At 39.2% G+C, this 13,188-nt stretch overlaps 1 protein-coding gene across 1 annotated transcript; it reads right to left on the bottom strand.

Annotated features, from left to right (window-relative positions):
• Positions 1-13,188, bottom strand: LOC139720180 (succinyl-CoA:3-ketoacid coenzyme A transferase 1, mitochondrial-like). The gene is made up of 11 exons (XM_071631545.1): positions 13,126-13,188; positions 12,276-12,411; positions 10,957-11,106; positions 9,454-9,621; positions 8,503-8,610; positions 7,964-8,081; positions 7,154-7,248; positions 6,386-6,507; positions 4,366-4,441; positions 3,544-3,714; positions 1-2,717 (listed from the first exon to the last, which is right to left on the bottom strand). Exons 2-11 carry the CDS (start codon positions 12,357-12,359, stop codon positions 2,580-2,582), a joined length of 1,230 nt encoding a protein of 409 aa, XP_071487646.1. The 5' UTR covers positions 12,360-12,411; positions 13,126-13,188; the 3' UTR covers positions 1-2,579.

Below are 13,188 nucleotides of genomic sequence, written 5' to 3' on the forward strand. Positions count from 1 at the left end.
TCTGATTACTTGGGACTCCTCTCTCTGGTCGATCAAATATGCATATGCATCTATCGCCTGCAAAGTGCAATTCAATATCACATCCTTTTATTAAATTTTGTAGTGTCTATATCTATACTAAATGGACTGACGACAGTCACTGGTCCTGATGACACAGTCCCTACGTTTGAGTGAAATGTTCTTGGAATAAAGCTCAAATTTAACACAACTTGGTCAAGATGAGATTGGCATGCATGGTTGAAATAGGCACAAAAGACATTGATTTAGGTATGAAATACTGTGATATGATGAAAAATAAACACCTCTCAAAATATTTGTTGGGATATATTGGGAACAATAACAACATTCACAAATGATGCTTTATACTTTCACAATACACTGTTATCACTCTTTTCAGACAGTTGTGACCACATTTAGGGCAAAGTTTGTACTGTTTCATCATCTCTTTGTAAAGTTATCATTATGAGTCAGTTGGACATTGCTCTTCAGTGTAATACATTGTATACACTGAACCACTCACTGCCAACTGTCACATCCTTTGCAGACATTGGCAACCACATCCAGAACAAGATGTTCTCCCATATCAACTCATTTCCTATTACACTTGTGACCCTTTCTTTAACACATTCGGAACATCTGCTCTTTGATTCGGTAGCATCTTTTAAAATAAACTCCCATTCACAATCACAGAGCCATCATTATGAGGTCCTAAAATCGACAGAAATGACATAATTTAGCTTCAAAAAGATAATGAACACATAGTACAGAGATAGAAAGCCATGATCTCAATATGCACAAGCTTCATAATTTTGCTGTCCGCTGTACCGTATGAAAAAGTTTTGCTGCCTCTTTTTATGCATGTGGCAAAGTAATAATCTCAATATAAATTATCAACAATCTACACAAGACTTTTAGCCCTTCATATAGCTCTCTTCAACTTGTGCTCATGGAACATGCTAATTAAATCTGTAAGGCATGGGGCAAGTGATATAATTAGTCTATTGATATATCTTGTGACCATGTAAACCTACTATCTAATCTGTTACGCTAGCTCTTATCCTTACACATCTCATATAGAAATAACCCTGACAAAAATACCTCTCTTACTCCTTGCAAATGCAGAATAATTTGCTTGTTTTGGGTTGTTGTTGTTTTTTTCATAAGTTTATCTAGTCTCTAACTTTGCTGGAAGATATGCTTCTTTCTTTTTCTTTCACCATTAAGAAAATCCACAATATTGTTGTCCACTGATATTATTCAAAAGACTGGATTCTACTTTGTGCACTTGTAATGACAAGTATTTGATGTTAAAATTTAATGTAAAAAACGGTGTTGATGACTTCATTTACAAACTTAAACATTAGGCCTAATATTGAAATATTTCCCAGATGATCATGAGTTAAATCTCGTTGTGAATTTCTTGTTGAATTCTTTTATCAACATCTATGAAACAAGCATGGTTTCAAGATTATTCCCACTACAGGGAAAAAAAAAAACCAAGACAACCATATACAATCTCAATTCTTTGAAACAAAATTTTTGATACACTTATCACGAAGAATTCAGAAGTGAAACTCAATTCAATGTTAGACCGAATAAATCAATATTCCACAGCACACAGCATACAGTCAAAGGTCCATTTTTCAGCATTTGATAAGAATTTACTGTTATTCATTTGTGAAGCGTGAAAACATGCTTCTTGGTTTTCATTGTATTTTTCTAGTAACTGGCATTTTTCAACATTATCAATAGTCCCATCATATACATAAAAATGACAAAGGGAAAACAACAGGCCTGAAATGCAATTTCACTGCTACACATTTCTCTAGCACCGTTATTGTTCATCTTCAAATAAAAAGAACAAACAAAAATCATATCAAATGAAGTCATACAAACAAGAGCTCAGATTACTATGAATCACTACCACCATACATCCCCTATGTCATTAGGAATACCCACAATTCCAAGATCAATGGTATGAAGCTCTATGAAATGGGACAAATCTCATCTGAAAAGTCATATCTAACACATGTGATATAGCAACGCAGTAACACACAAAGCCTTGCTCAAAATATTCATGTCAACATTGGCAAAAGCCACACACACCTTCGCTGTAAATACTTATGTCCAGGCTTTGGCAGAAAAAAAAAAAAAAAAACCTCTCCAAACTCCAAATGGCAGCATTTCAGCATAGACTATAAACAGCCATTTTGTAGGTGATGGGCACAAATATTTGAAAACCTTCCAGGGAACAGCCTTTTCATTGATATCAACACATCTTAGTGGGGAAGGCTAATGATTTATGAGCACAAAATGGTCCAAGTGGCTGGGGTACGAGGCTTTCCCTGATCACGGATGATTGATGTGGCACTGACATGTACACACCAAAGTGGAATACAGCGAACATGGACACCAAATGACGATTAAGCAGTCATTAGTATACATCAAAACACCTGTTCCCTCCTCTCTGTTTTCTCCTCTCTGATTTCACACCAACACCGTTGACCCTTCACCTGATGATGAAATGCAGCAAAGTTTCTTTGGAGGTAATATCCCCCGGGGGGTCATCGTCACACCCCTCAACTCTGTGCCATGGGCTTGAGGTCTTCAGCCACCTCAAACTCGCATTCAGTGTGCTCCACAATGTCCTCCACTGTGACTCCATCTGCGATTTCGATCAGCGTCATCCCCTTCTCCTTGTCGATGTCAAACACGCCCTAAAACAAGACAAACGAAAAAGAGGTTTCTACAAGAATCCCTACAGACTTCACAAACATTCACTTCTTACTTGGCCCAGTCAGACTTCAATTACGGAAATATCCTTGGTTCCAAGTCAAATGCAATATAGGCGATACAAAATTGACCACAAAAAATAATAATTGATGACGTGGCATGGTTTCACTTCATATATCCGAAAGAGAAACACAGTAATAACCTCCATGTCCAATGCAATTTGTAAATTGCTACTACTGGAAACACTTACCTTTTTCTAATTGCAGGAAATTTTACAACACAACTGGCAAAAAGCAACTTTCACGTAAGACAGGCCCACACAATGAAGCTTTGCACTAAATGTAGCATCCAAATCCAAACAGTTGTATTAGAGTCAATTTGGATCAATTCCATTCTTCACAGTATTTCTACCCATCCTACTTCAAGAATAAGACATTGGGGACACTGAAGCTTCACAGAGAGAGGTTCAACATCATAATACCAATGGACAACATAAACCACAAGATCTTGGCAAGAGGTATTGAAGTAATACATCAGTATGATAACAAGTTAAAACAAAACCAAAAAGCTGTAGTAGGTTACACATTGCTGCGTAAGCCTTACCAGCTGCAGGGGTGGATCCAGGAATTCCGTAAAGAGGGGGCGCATTTACAAAATTAAAGGGGGGCGCACGCATCCCTCCCCCCATTTTTTTCTTTTAATTTCTTTTGTTACAACAAAAATATAAAGGGGGGGGGGGCGTGTGCCTGGTGTGGTCCTCCCTGGAGCCGCCACTGAGCTGAGAGACACACGCTAATAACGCAAACTCACCATTTCTGTGATGAGCCTGTCCACACACCTCGTCCCAGTCAGGGGCAAGGTACACTCGGACATGATCTTAGGCTTGCCCCCCTTGGCCGAGTGCTCCATGGTGACCACCACCTTGGTTCCGGGGGATGATACCAGGTCCATGGCCCCGCCCATACCCTTCACCATCTTGCCCTGTGAGAGAAGAAGTGACAGCTTTTTGTCAAGCACCATACTACAATGCTTGAATACAACGTGTAGGTGGTTCGCTCATTAGGTTCAGATGGATGACAAAAGATTTATGGCCAAATATATTCCATCATCTTCAAGTAAGAATGTTGAGGGAAGTGAATACATCAACACGCCTGCAAACATTACAAGAATACGGGAGTTTCATACTAAACTTGTCCAAGACAATAGCAAACTCTGTTAATGGCTGACTTTAAATGGTTGAAATAAAACTTTAAGAGCTCATTACTAAACTTACTGACTTGCTCTTTCCATTAGTAAAAATGTCATAAATCAGGGGGAAAAAATGAAATTCACATTTGAATGTTGCTGAACGTATGGAGGAAATATATGTAGTTTCTGGACGTCACCAAACTGTACCCTACGAGTGCATACAGTAAAGAGTAGAAGAACAATCCGGACAAGCGGCCAGAAGACCTTCATTCTGTTTCTGAGGGGGAAAAAAAAATTGGCTGCATCTTACACGTGAAAGCGCCTCATACACCAGAATTTACTAAGGCAATTCAGTTTCTTAAACAATGTACAAATTCCCTGTGTACTTGGATGGAGAAAACCTGGTTTCACTCTGAAGTGATAAAGAGTTCAGGATTCACTCACTGGGATCATCCAATTGGCTAGATCACCATACTTGGACACTTGCATGGCACCCAGAACAGTCAAGTCAATGTGACCACTGAAAAAAAAAGAAAAAACAGATATAGTGTATGTTTCTCATTTCTCATAAATAAATACTGGTACCGTGAAGAGGAAACATTTCTGCAAGTAATTCTTTGGGCTGGGTCAATTTCCATTTGGCACATTTGTTGAAGAATTTGTGTGTGAGTTTATCTTTGTACAAAATTTAGAACTCCAAAATGCTGTTAAACCAGAAACATTTACAGCGTGAAACTTTCTGGAATCACCCCTGGCACTCAAAGCATTGTGTAATCACACACTTTTGCATGCATTTTACTTTTGCAAATCTTGGCTCCTCACAACACAAAAGTTTCAGGCATGCACAAATTTTAAGTTTTACAATAGTTGCATGTTACTACAGACCTACCAAGTCTCATGAACTCTGTGTGAGACTCCAGCCCCGGGGGTCTTTCTTAGCTCACTTGCCTGACAAACCTTTTTCTTGTGCCTCATTATTAACCCATTGAGGACAGACTGATTTTATTACATCACATATTTCCCATAGACACTTTCCCGAGTATACTCGGGACTCATCCTCAATGGGTTAAAGCATGTCAAAATTCTTTATCAACCCATTGCGGAGGAGTCCCTGGTATATTTGGGCAGGTGTCTATGGGAAATGCGTGTTGTAGCAAAATTAGTCTGTCCTCAACGGGTTAAAGAGAGCAGCAAAACAGTCACATTCTGAGACAATATTTTTTTTTTTACAGAATACCCCAAAATACTACATTTAGTATGCACCAGATTGCACAATTTATATTTACAAGTGATGATATGAACAAGAGACCCGCGGGTCTAGCTCTCACCTGAGTATCGCAAGTTCACCTTTCACGCAGTCACTAATCTAAATTATTCACAGCTCTACCAAAATTTGACCAGGCATTCTCAAGTAGAAGATGAAAATGTACAATAAGGGCCCAAAATTTTTAAGATTCCTTAATTTGGGGGGGGGGGGGGTTGGGGCCCCCTGGGGCCCTCTGGGTGGGGCATGGTGCCCATTTTGACAAATTGAGATCCTGACCCCCAAGGGATGCTTCCTGCCAAGTTTGACGAAAATCCATCATGAGGTTTTCAGGAAGAAGATGAAAATGTACAATTCAGGCCCCCATTTGGACCTTCCCAACTACCCCCCCCCCCCCCCCCCTGCCCCCAAGAGGGGCACCCCTGGATCTCCTATGAACAAACTTGAAACTACAGTCATTAATGTACTAACTCATAGTATTATCTTAGCTCTATATAACTTCTGATTCTAGAGAAGATTTTTAAAGATTCCTTCATTTTGGGGGTTTGGGCCCCCCTGGGAGCCCCCTGGGTGGGGCATGGTGCCCATTTTAACAAATTGAGATCCTAACCCCTTAGGGATGCTACCTGCCAAGTTTGGTGAAAATGGGTCATGAGGTTCTCAAGAACAAGATGAAAATGTACAATTTAGGCCCCATTAGAACCCCTCCCCACCCCCTCCCCTGGGTCCCAAGGGGGGCACCCCTGATTCTGCCATGAACAAACTTGAAACTACAGTCATCAATGTACTAACTCATAGTATTAACTTAGCTCTATCACTTCTGGTTCTAGAGAAGAAGATTTTTACAGATTCCTTAATTTTGGGGGGTTTGGGCCCCCCTGGGGGCCCCCTGGGTGGGTCATGATGCCCATTTTAACAAATTGAGTTCCTAACCCCCTAGGGATGCTACCTGCCAAGTTTGATGAAAATCGGTCTTGGGGTTTTCAAGAAGAAGACAAAAATGTAAAAAGTTTATGCACGACACACGTCGCACGATGGACGACAGACGACGCACGCCGGACGCCGGACAAAGGCGATCGCAATAGCTCACTTGAGCCTTTGGCTCAGGTGAGCTAAAAATGAGGAAAATATCTGACAATTCAATAGTAAGCAGTGGATATGGCAAAAGAAACTGGTCTTGACTTGATGACTGTGTCTCACCCCCTGATCATGGCAAACGAGTCGTCGCTACCAAAGTAGCTGGCTCCTGGTAGGACGGTAACTGTCTCCTTGCCTGCATTGATCAGATCTGGGTCCTGCTCACCTTCCCTGGGAAACGGACCCTGAAAATAGTGATAGGTGCAAGGACAATGGTGACCACAAGCTGATAGAACTCAGAATAGAAATGGATACATGAATACCAGTTTGTAAGTAAAACCTCATACAACTTGCACATACAAATATTTACGTGTATCACAAACCCTTCCATTAGTTAACCCATTCAGGATGAGCTGATTTTGCTATAACACACATTTTCCACAGACATCTGTCCGAGTGTACGGGGGACTAGTCTTCAACGGGTTAAAACAAAAACCTTGAACATTAGAGCAAACAAGGATCTTACACAAAAGATTGAATACAAGATTGATGACATGCTAGCTAAAAGTAATGAAAATATTCAATGTCAATATACAATAAACTTTGAATATAAGAACACAACACTTAAACATCTTAAAAATAAAAGTAAAAGTTTGTGACATGAGAGATGCAAAAACTTCAGGCTGTTACGGAACACACATTTTCGAGAATTGCCAATTTGAACACACCGCTATCAAAGTTTGCATTATCAGTGCTCCAAATGTCTGAAGACTAGCTTCCAAAGAGTTATATAAAACCTTTATTGACTGCAGTGACCTGCTCCAAAATGATGCATTGAAAACTGCAGAAAGCAAAAGTCTAAGGAAAGGTACAGGAGACGTATGAACTCACCAATCCCAGGACGCCATTCTCACTCTGCAGCAAAACTCGGATTCCTGGCTTGATGTAGTTGCTTGCCAGCATGGGTATGCCAATACCAAGATTTGCTGAGGGAACATTTCACATCAAGGACAAACAGGACACAATCTGATGATCCAAGCCTGGTTACATCAATCGTAAAAAGTCATGCTACATGAATTTTACCTCCTCCCCTTCCTGGTCTAACAATAAAAATATACATATCTACATAAACACAAAAAATGAATAATTTTATTTTACAGATTTGATAATGAAGGCTGTACATTAACCCATTTTTTTTTCTACTGGTTCGACCTGTCTGTTGGACCAGTAGGTACCCAGATTTACCATTCTTTACTGGTCCGTTCCTGAAAAAGTTACTGGTCTGACAGTGATTTTTACTGGTCAGGGACTGTCGGACCAGTGCCAGTGTGCAGCGCTGAAAGTAAACATTATACTATACATACAGGATAGTGTGCCAGCGCACTTCCTAAAACGACCAGCCCATGTCAAACTTCCAAACAGATGAGACATTGCAGACAGCTTTATGAAAACATCTTACCATATCGAGCGAAAGAAGCAAAGCAGAAATGATAGGTTAAAAACAATAATATAGCATACAGAACATAAGCAACAATACAAAATAATATCGATAATAACAATAATATGATAACAATGATGATGGTATCAAGAGTTAATATCATGCTGCAGATATTGTGGAGTAGAATCACGCACCCCTGAAAGAATCCCCCTCTCACAAGTATTACCCATGCCACACCCCGGCAAACTCCATTCAAAGGATACCATACATGCCATCCGTGAACTCCAGGGCAGCCCTGCGGATGATCCTCTCCCTCAGCAGGGCTGCTGGGCTCTTAGCCTCCTCCCCGTTGGCAGACTTATCCTTGGTCAGTGTTAGCCTCTGTCCATGTGAGATGCAATACAATAATAACAATAATGATGATGATACTACTAATAATAAAAAACATTACTGTACATAAATACATAAAAACATACTATACTAGACCTAGTATTGTGACTACCACAGGGTATTATCGTTATAATTAGCATTAGTATTACTATAATCAGGATCATCCATCAGCATTATCATTGCAATCAATATATTATCATGCTGTTAACTTTTCTCAGCTTTGACTGCGAATACATGTTTATCCATGGAGTCACATCTCATAAATATTTCAAAATAACTAAACCCATCATCAACTATTGAACTTGTGCATGCCTTTATGAACAGGGGCAATCACCACTTGGCTTTCCTTGTACTCAAGATATATGTGCATCCTCCATCGATGCACACTAAGCAATCCATATGATAGACTCACCTCAATTCTCTTGACGTAGTTCTTCCCTAGAATGACCTTGTTGACAAAGATACTTGGCACATGGATGTTTTCAGGAGCAAATGAGTCTACATCCACTATCTCTTCCACCTGAAACAAAGGCAACGACAAATCAAACACACTTACAACAATGACTTCACAAATTATATCATAACATACAGCCACAACTACAGAAGATTGTCCAAGCCTTATAGGGAACACAATCTGAGTTTGATGAATACTACGTATTGCAAATTTGGCAAATATCGCATCCTTCATCTCATCTCATGCTGTGTTCAACCAGCAACAGCAACCACGCAGCTATTCTTTGGATTTTATCACCATAGAAACCCTACTCATCAGGACAGTTTGTCATGTCTGTCACCAAGCACACAACAATGACATTAGCAACTGAATAACGCTTGATTTTTTTTAAAATTTGCTTGCAGCTTTGCCAGTTAGTACAGTTGCATTGTTCTTTACTGTCACTTTTGTGCCCCTATGGTGATAACAATATTTAATGATATTCTTCCTCTCCCTCCCCCTCCCCCCCCCCCCCCTTTTTCTTCACTGCTTCAATTTCATATTACAGCAACTCATCTACTTATGTATACAAATATACCCTATACAAAGTTCGATTTGAAAAAAAAAAAATCAAATCAAATTCCATTTGGATATGAGATTATGTGTAAAGATATGAAATAATAATATCGTTTATGCATTATATACAATCATTAATTATTTTTTAAAAAAATTAAAAAGATCATTTCAATGCATTCAGTTTAAGTAAGAAAAGAAAAATGCATTTAACAATTCAGAATAAAGTCAATGAGCTGATTTACGAGTCTGCCCTCTACCTCCATCCTCAGCAACCAACACTTTAACTGTTTAAAAAAAAAAAAAAAAAAAAAAAAAATCTGCTCGTATCTTTAGGGGTCAGTGGCATCAACTCACTTCTGCAATGGTGATCTTGGAAGCCCGGGCCATGGGTGAGTTGAAATTTCTCGCCGTTTTCCGAAAGATTAAATTCCCTGCCCTGTCTGCCTTCCACGCTTTAATCAGTGAGAAGTCGCCAGTGATGGCTTGTTCCATGATGTAATTTATACCATTAAACACTCTCGTCTGCAGGGGAAAAAGTGTGTTTGGGTGACTTGGTAGATTATGGCACACTATATGCAGTGTGAGACTTACTTGCAAACTTGCCGAGATACTCTGCACTCTCGAGAAGTACTTCCATTTATTATGATTATCATACCCCTAATCAAGTTAAGTCTGTCTCACCCTGACAATACAATTTCACCTTGTATGTATGTGATCATAGTGATTTTGTGGTTTTTTGTGATGTTTCTTCCACCCAGAACAACAATATAGTTAGTCCATCAAATGGATTTAATTATGTGTTGATTTCACTCAGAACAGACTTTAAATGTGTCTGTGTGCCTGTCTGTGGTCTGTTTCTGTTTCAGTGCTTGAAATAACAGTCCTTCAAAGAAAATTTAGATTTGCTGACATGCTAAACATCACAAGTACAACTCTCTGAATATTCACTGAAAAATCAATTTTCAGTGAATGTTTTCATCATTTTTGAGTTACAGTAACATCCTTTCAAAAAATACCTCAATGTGACTAAGCCAAGGCTTCCTGAACATTACATCTTCCTTTTATAACATCAACCATCAATCACATCAGTAATATGCGAGTGACATTGAACAAGCCAACAAAACAAATGTATTTCCAACAACAGGATTGAGTCACATCAAGATCCCTTGACTTGCCAATCCATCACGGCACAACTCATTTACAAAAAATATCCCTCACTAGAGGGAGGCATGTTTATAACTCATGTATATACATTTGTAATTCATGTCTGTGCAGGCTATAATAGCATCACAACACCATCACACAATATCTTTAGCAAGAGTGATAGATTTCAAATCTCTTATGTTCAGAGAACAGTGCACTATTAAAGCCAGTGACACAAAATGATGCACACTCCAGGCAAAACTACACTTTCACACCCTAAAACTGTGCTTTCATCCTCAAACTATGCTGGGCCTGTTAGAAATGGGAGACTGATCAAATTCAATGACACAACTGGGATAATGCATCTATGTATATACACCATACAATTTGTCTTATCGCAATGAAACAAAATTAAATCTGCCTCTTATCACATTGTATACGAATCTGCACATTTATATGAATTTGCACATCATCCCCTGCCTGGCAGAAGGGCCTCAAGGTTGCCTACTTAAAAAAAAATATATATAATAATAATATATAAATAAATAAATAATGCTGATTACATCATATGAAAGACCTTCCAAAAGCCTATTGAATTATGTCAGAAAACACAATTTGATTTTTGGTCAAAATTTCATGCTAGAGCCCTTCTGCCGAGCTGGTGACACTGCGAAGTCCACAGCCCATAGAAAATGGAACTTCCTCTCCACTTACCTCCCTCGGATCACTGGTTATTGCTACCGACCCGTCTTCATTGTACTTGATGGGGGATCCCCCAAGATGCACCAGGGTGCCATACCCGGTGGGGGTGAAGAAAGCGGGCACCCCCGCCCCTCCTGCTCGTATCCTCTCAGCTAGTGTACCCTTAAATGCACAGGGAAAACAATGTATACACTCACACGCTCACTTACTTGCACACAGGGGAACTTTATGTTGCTTTATTTTCTTTAAGTGTGTAGGCACTGCTGCCTTTAAACAGTGTTATATAAATTCGAACTACATGTGGCAGGTGCTAATTCCTTCTATGATAACAAAATTTATGTCTGTTCACAACATACAGGGTATCAACAAGGGGAGCATATATTCATCAAAATAATAACGACTATAATGTTGACAATCATAATCATCCAACAAAAAGATGTAAGACCACACATCTGTACAGCCAAAATATAAATCATTGTAAGCCATGCATATGATCTAGGAAGAATGACATACTCAAACTTAAAGGCACTGCACAGCACAGAAACAAGGATGTCTGCAACCATTTTGGTCTTTTCACTCTCTAGAAAGAGAGTAAAATACTGACATCATCCAGTATTCTACCAAACAGAATTTATTTTTATTTGAGCATTACTGCACTTTATAACAGCAATAGTACCATCCTTGTGATGACAGATACTGAATAATACAGGATTGAATGATGTTATATCTTAAGACTGTCTGCGAGCTGCAGGTTTACATCATGAGCATGAAATAAATGTCTTTAACATTGTAGCTAACAATATCACTTAATCCACTGTCATTATGTCATTATGACAAGCCTTTATATACTATCTATCAACATGTACACATATACAGAATGCAGGGCTTGACTCCAGCCGTAGCCCTGTGGCCTAGGACCACCAAAGATTAATGCTGCGCCACCAAATTCCAAGTAGGTTATTTTGTCAAAAAGCTGCAATCTGTAAGTTTGCAACAAAAATGTTGTCAAGTCACTTGTGCAAAAATTTCCACTTTCACAGTAAGTCTATCAAAAGATGATGGAGTAGGGAGGATCCATGGTGTGTACAAGAAGCAAGTATGCTTTCCCCAGCAAAATTTTTCATTTAAAAAAAAGAGAAAAAAAAAACCTATTCACTTATTCATTCATTCATATCCCTTCATTCATTTCAGTCAGACAGTCACATTCAGCCAGTTTTTCATACAAGGCCTCATGGCTTTTTCTCTAGTTGTTCTCTTTTCATTTTCATGCACTTTTTGACATTGCAAATTTGGAAGGAATAAGCTTGGAGGGACAGTGAGAGGAAGCCAACCTGTGGTGTAAGCTCCACTTCTAGCTCTCCAGAGAGGTACTGCCTCTCAAACTCAGCATTCTCGCCGACATAGGACGACACCATCCTCTTGATCTGTCTTGTCTGGAGCAGCAAACCCAGGCCAAAGTCATCAACGCTGCGCCACAAAGGAAACATGAGGTGGCACAAGATAAAGAAAAAAAAAATTGTAGGGATAACGAAGTTAGTCTGATGTAATCATTTGTCATTGGAACAAATGTGTGCATGGGTATAAATGTCATTCACCTTTATACACAATTTTTTGACAATATTTCTTCCGATTACCACTCATTAACTGATTATTGTCTGAACGATGTGACAGCTATTACAATTTTCATGGCCCATCAAAGTGATACCATTTTTAAAGAAACGCAAGGGAGGAACCTAGAAAATATTGCGGACACACATTTTTCAATTCATTCAGGACCTGTTCCCCTGGAGTATACTCACGCTTTGACCCCATGAAAATGCTTGCCACAGCTAAATCATATCATCTACAAATGGGCAAATTGAAATCATAGCCAATTACTGTGGATGCTGGATATTTTATGGTGGTTTCATATTCAAGAATGTAACAACCCACCAAAATATCGCCCTTCAGTTATGTGAGTACTAAGTATCGGAGGATAATAATGTACATTGATACAACATTCATGAGCAGGTAGCAGCTGTACAAAAATGCCTAGCCTATTACATACACATGAGAAGCAAATCCAAGCAGTACCATACTCGAAAGTCAACCGTAAACAAAATTGCCTTACAATTCCCAATTCAATAAATATCATGTTTGTGAAGTAATTTGCTGTCTATAGTATTTCATCTTGTTGCTCACCCTGCATTGTTGCTGACTGCTGTGATGCCTTTGACCCCTGCGTCTAATAAACCTTGGATGAGA

The sequence above is a fragment of the Diadema antillarum genome, unplaced genomic scaffold (genome assembly GCF_040938485.1).
Source record: "Diadema antillarum isolate AM-2024a unplaced genomic scaffold, OU_Dant_1.0 scf00000123, whole genome shotgun sequence".
In the NCBI taxonomy this organism is placed as follows: domain Eukaryota; kingdom Metazoa; phylum Echinodermata; class Echinoidea; order Diadematoida; family Diadematidae; genus Diadema; species Diadema antillarum.

Coding starts and splice junctions, on each gene's coding strand:
- LOC139720180 (XM_071631545.1), bottom strand. CDS start 12,359: ATGGTGTCGTCCTATGTCGGCGAGAATGCTGAGTTTGAGAGGCAGTAC. Junction 8,611..9,453: donor CCAAGATCACCATTGCAGAA/GTGAGTTGATGC, acceptor CCTTTGTTTCAG/GTGGAAGAGATAGTGGATGT. Junction 2,718..3,543: donor ACAGGCTCATCACAGAAATG/GTGAGTTTGCGT, acceptor GTCTTGTTTTAG/GGCGTGTTTGACATCGACAA.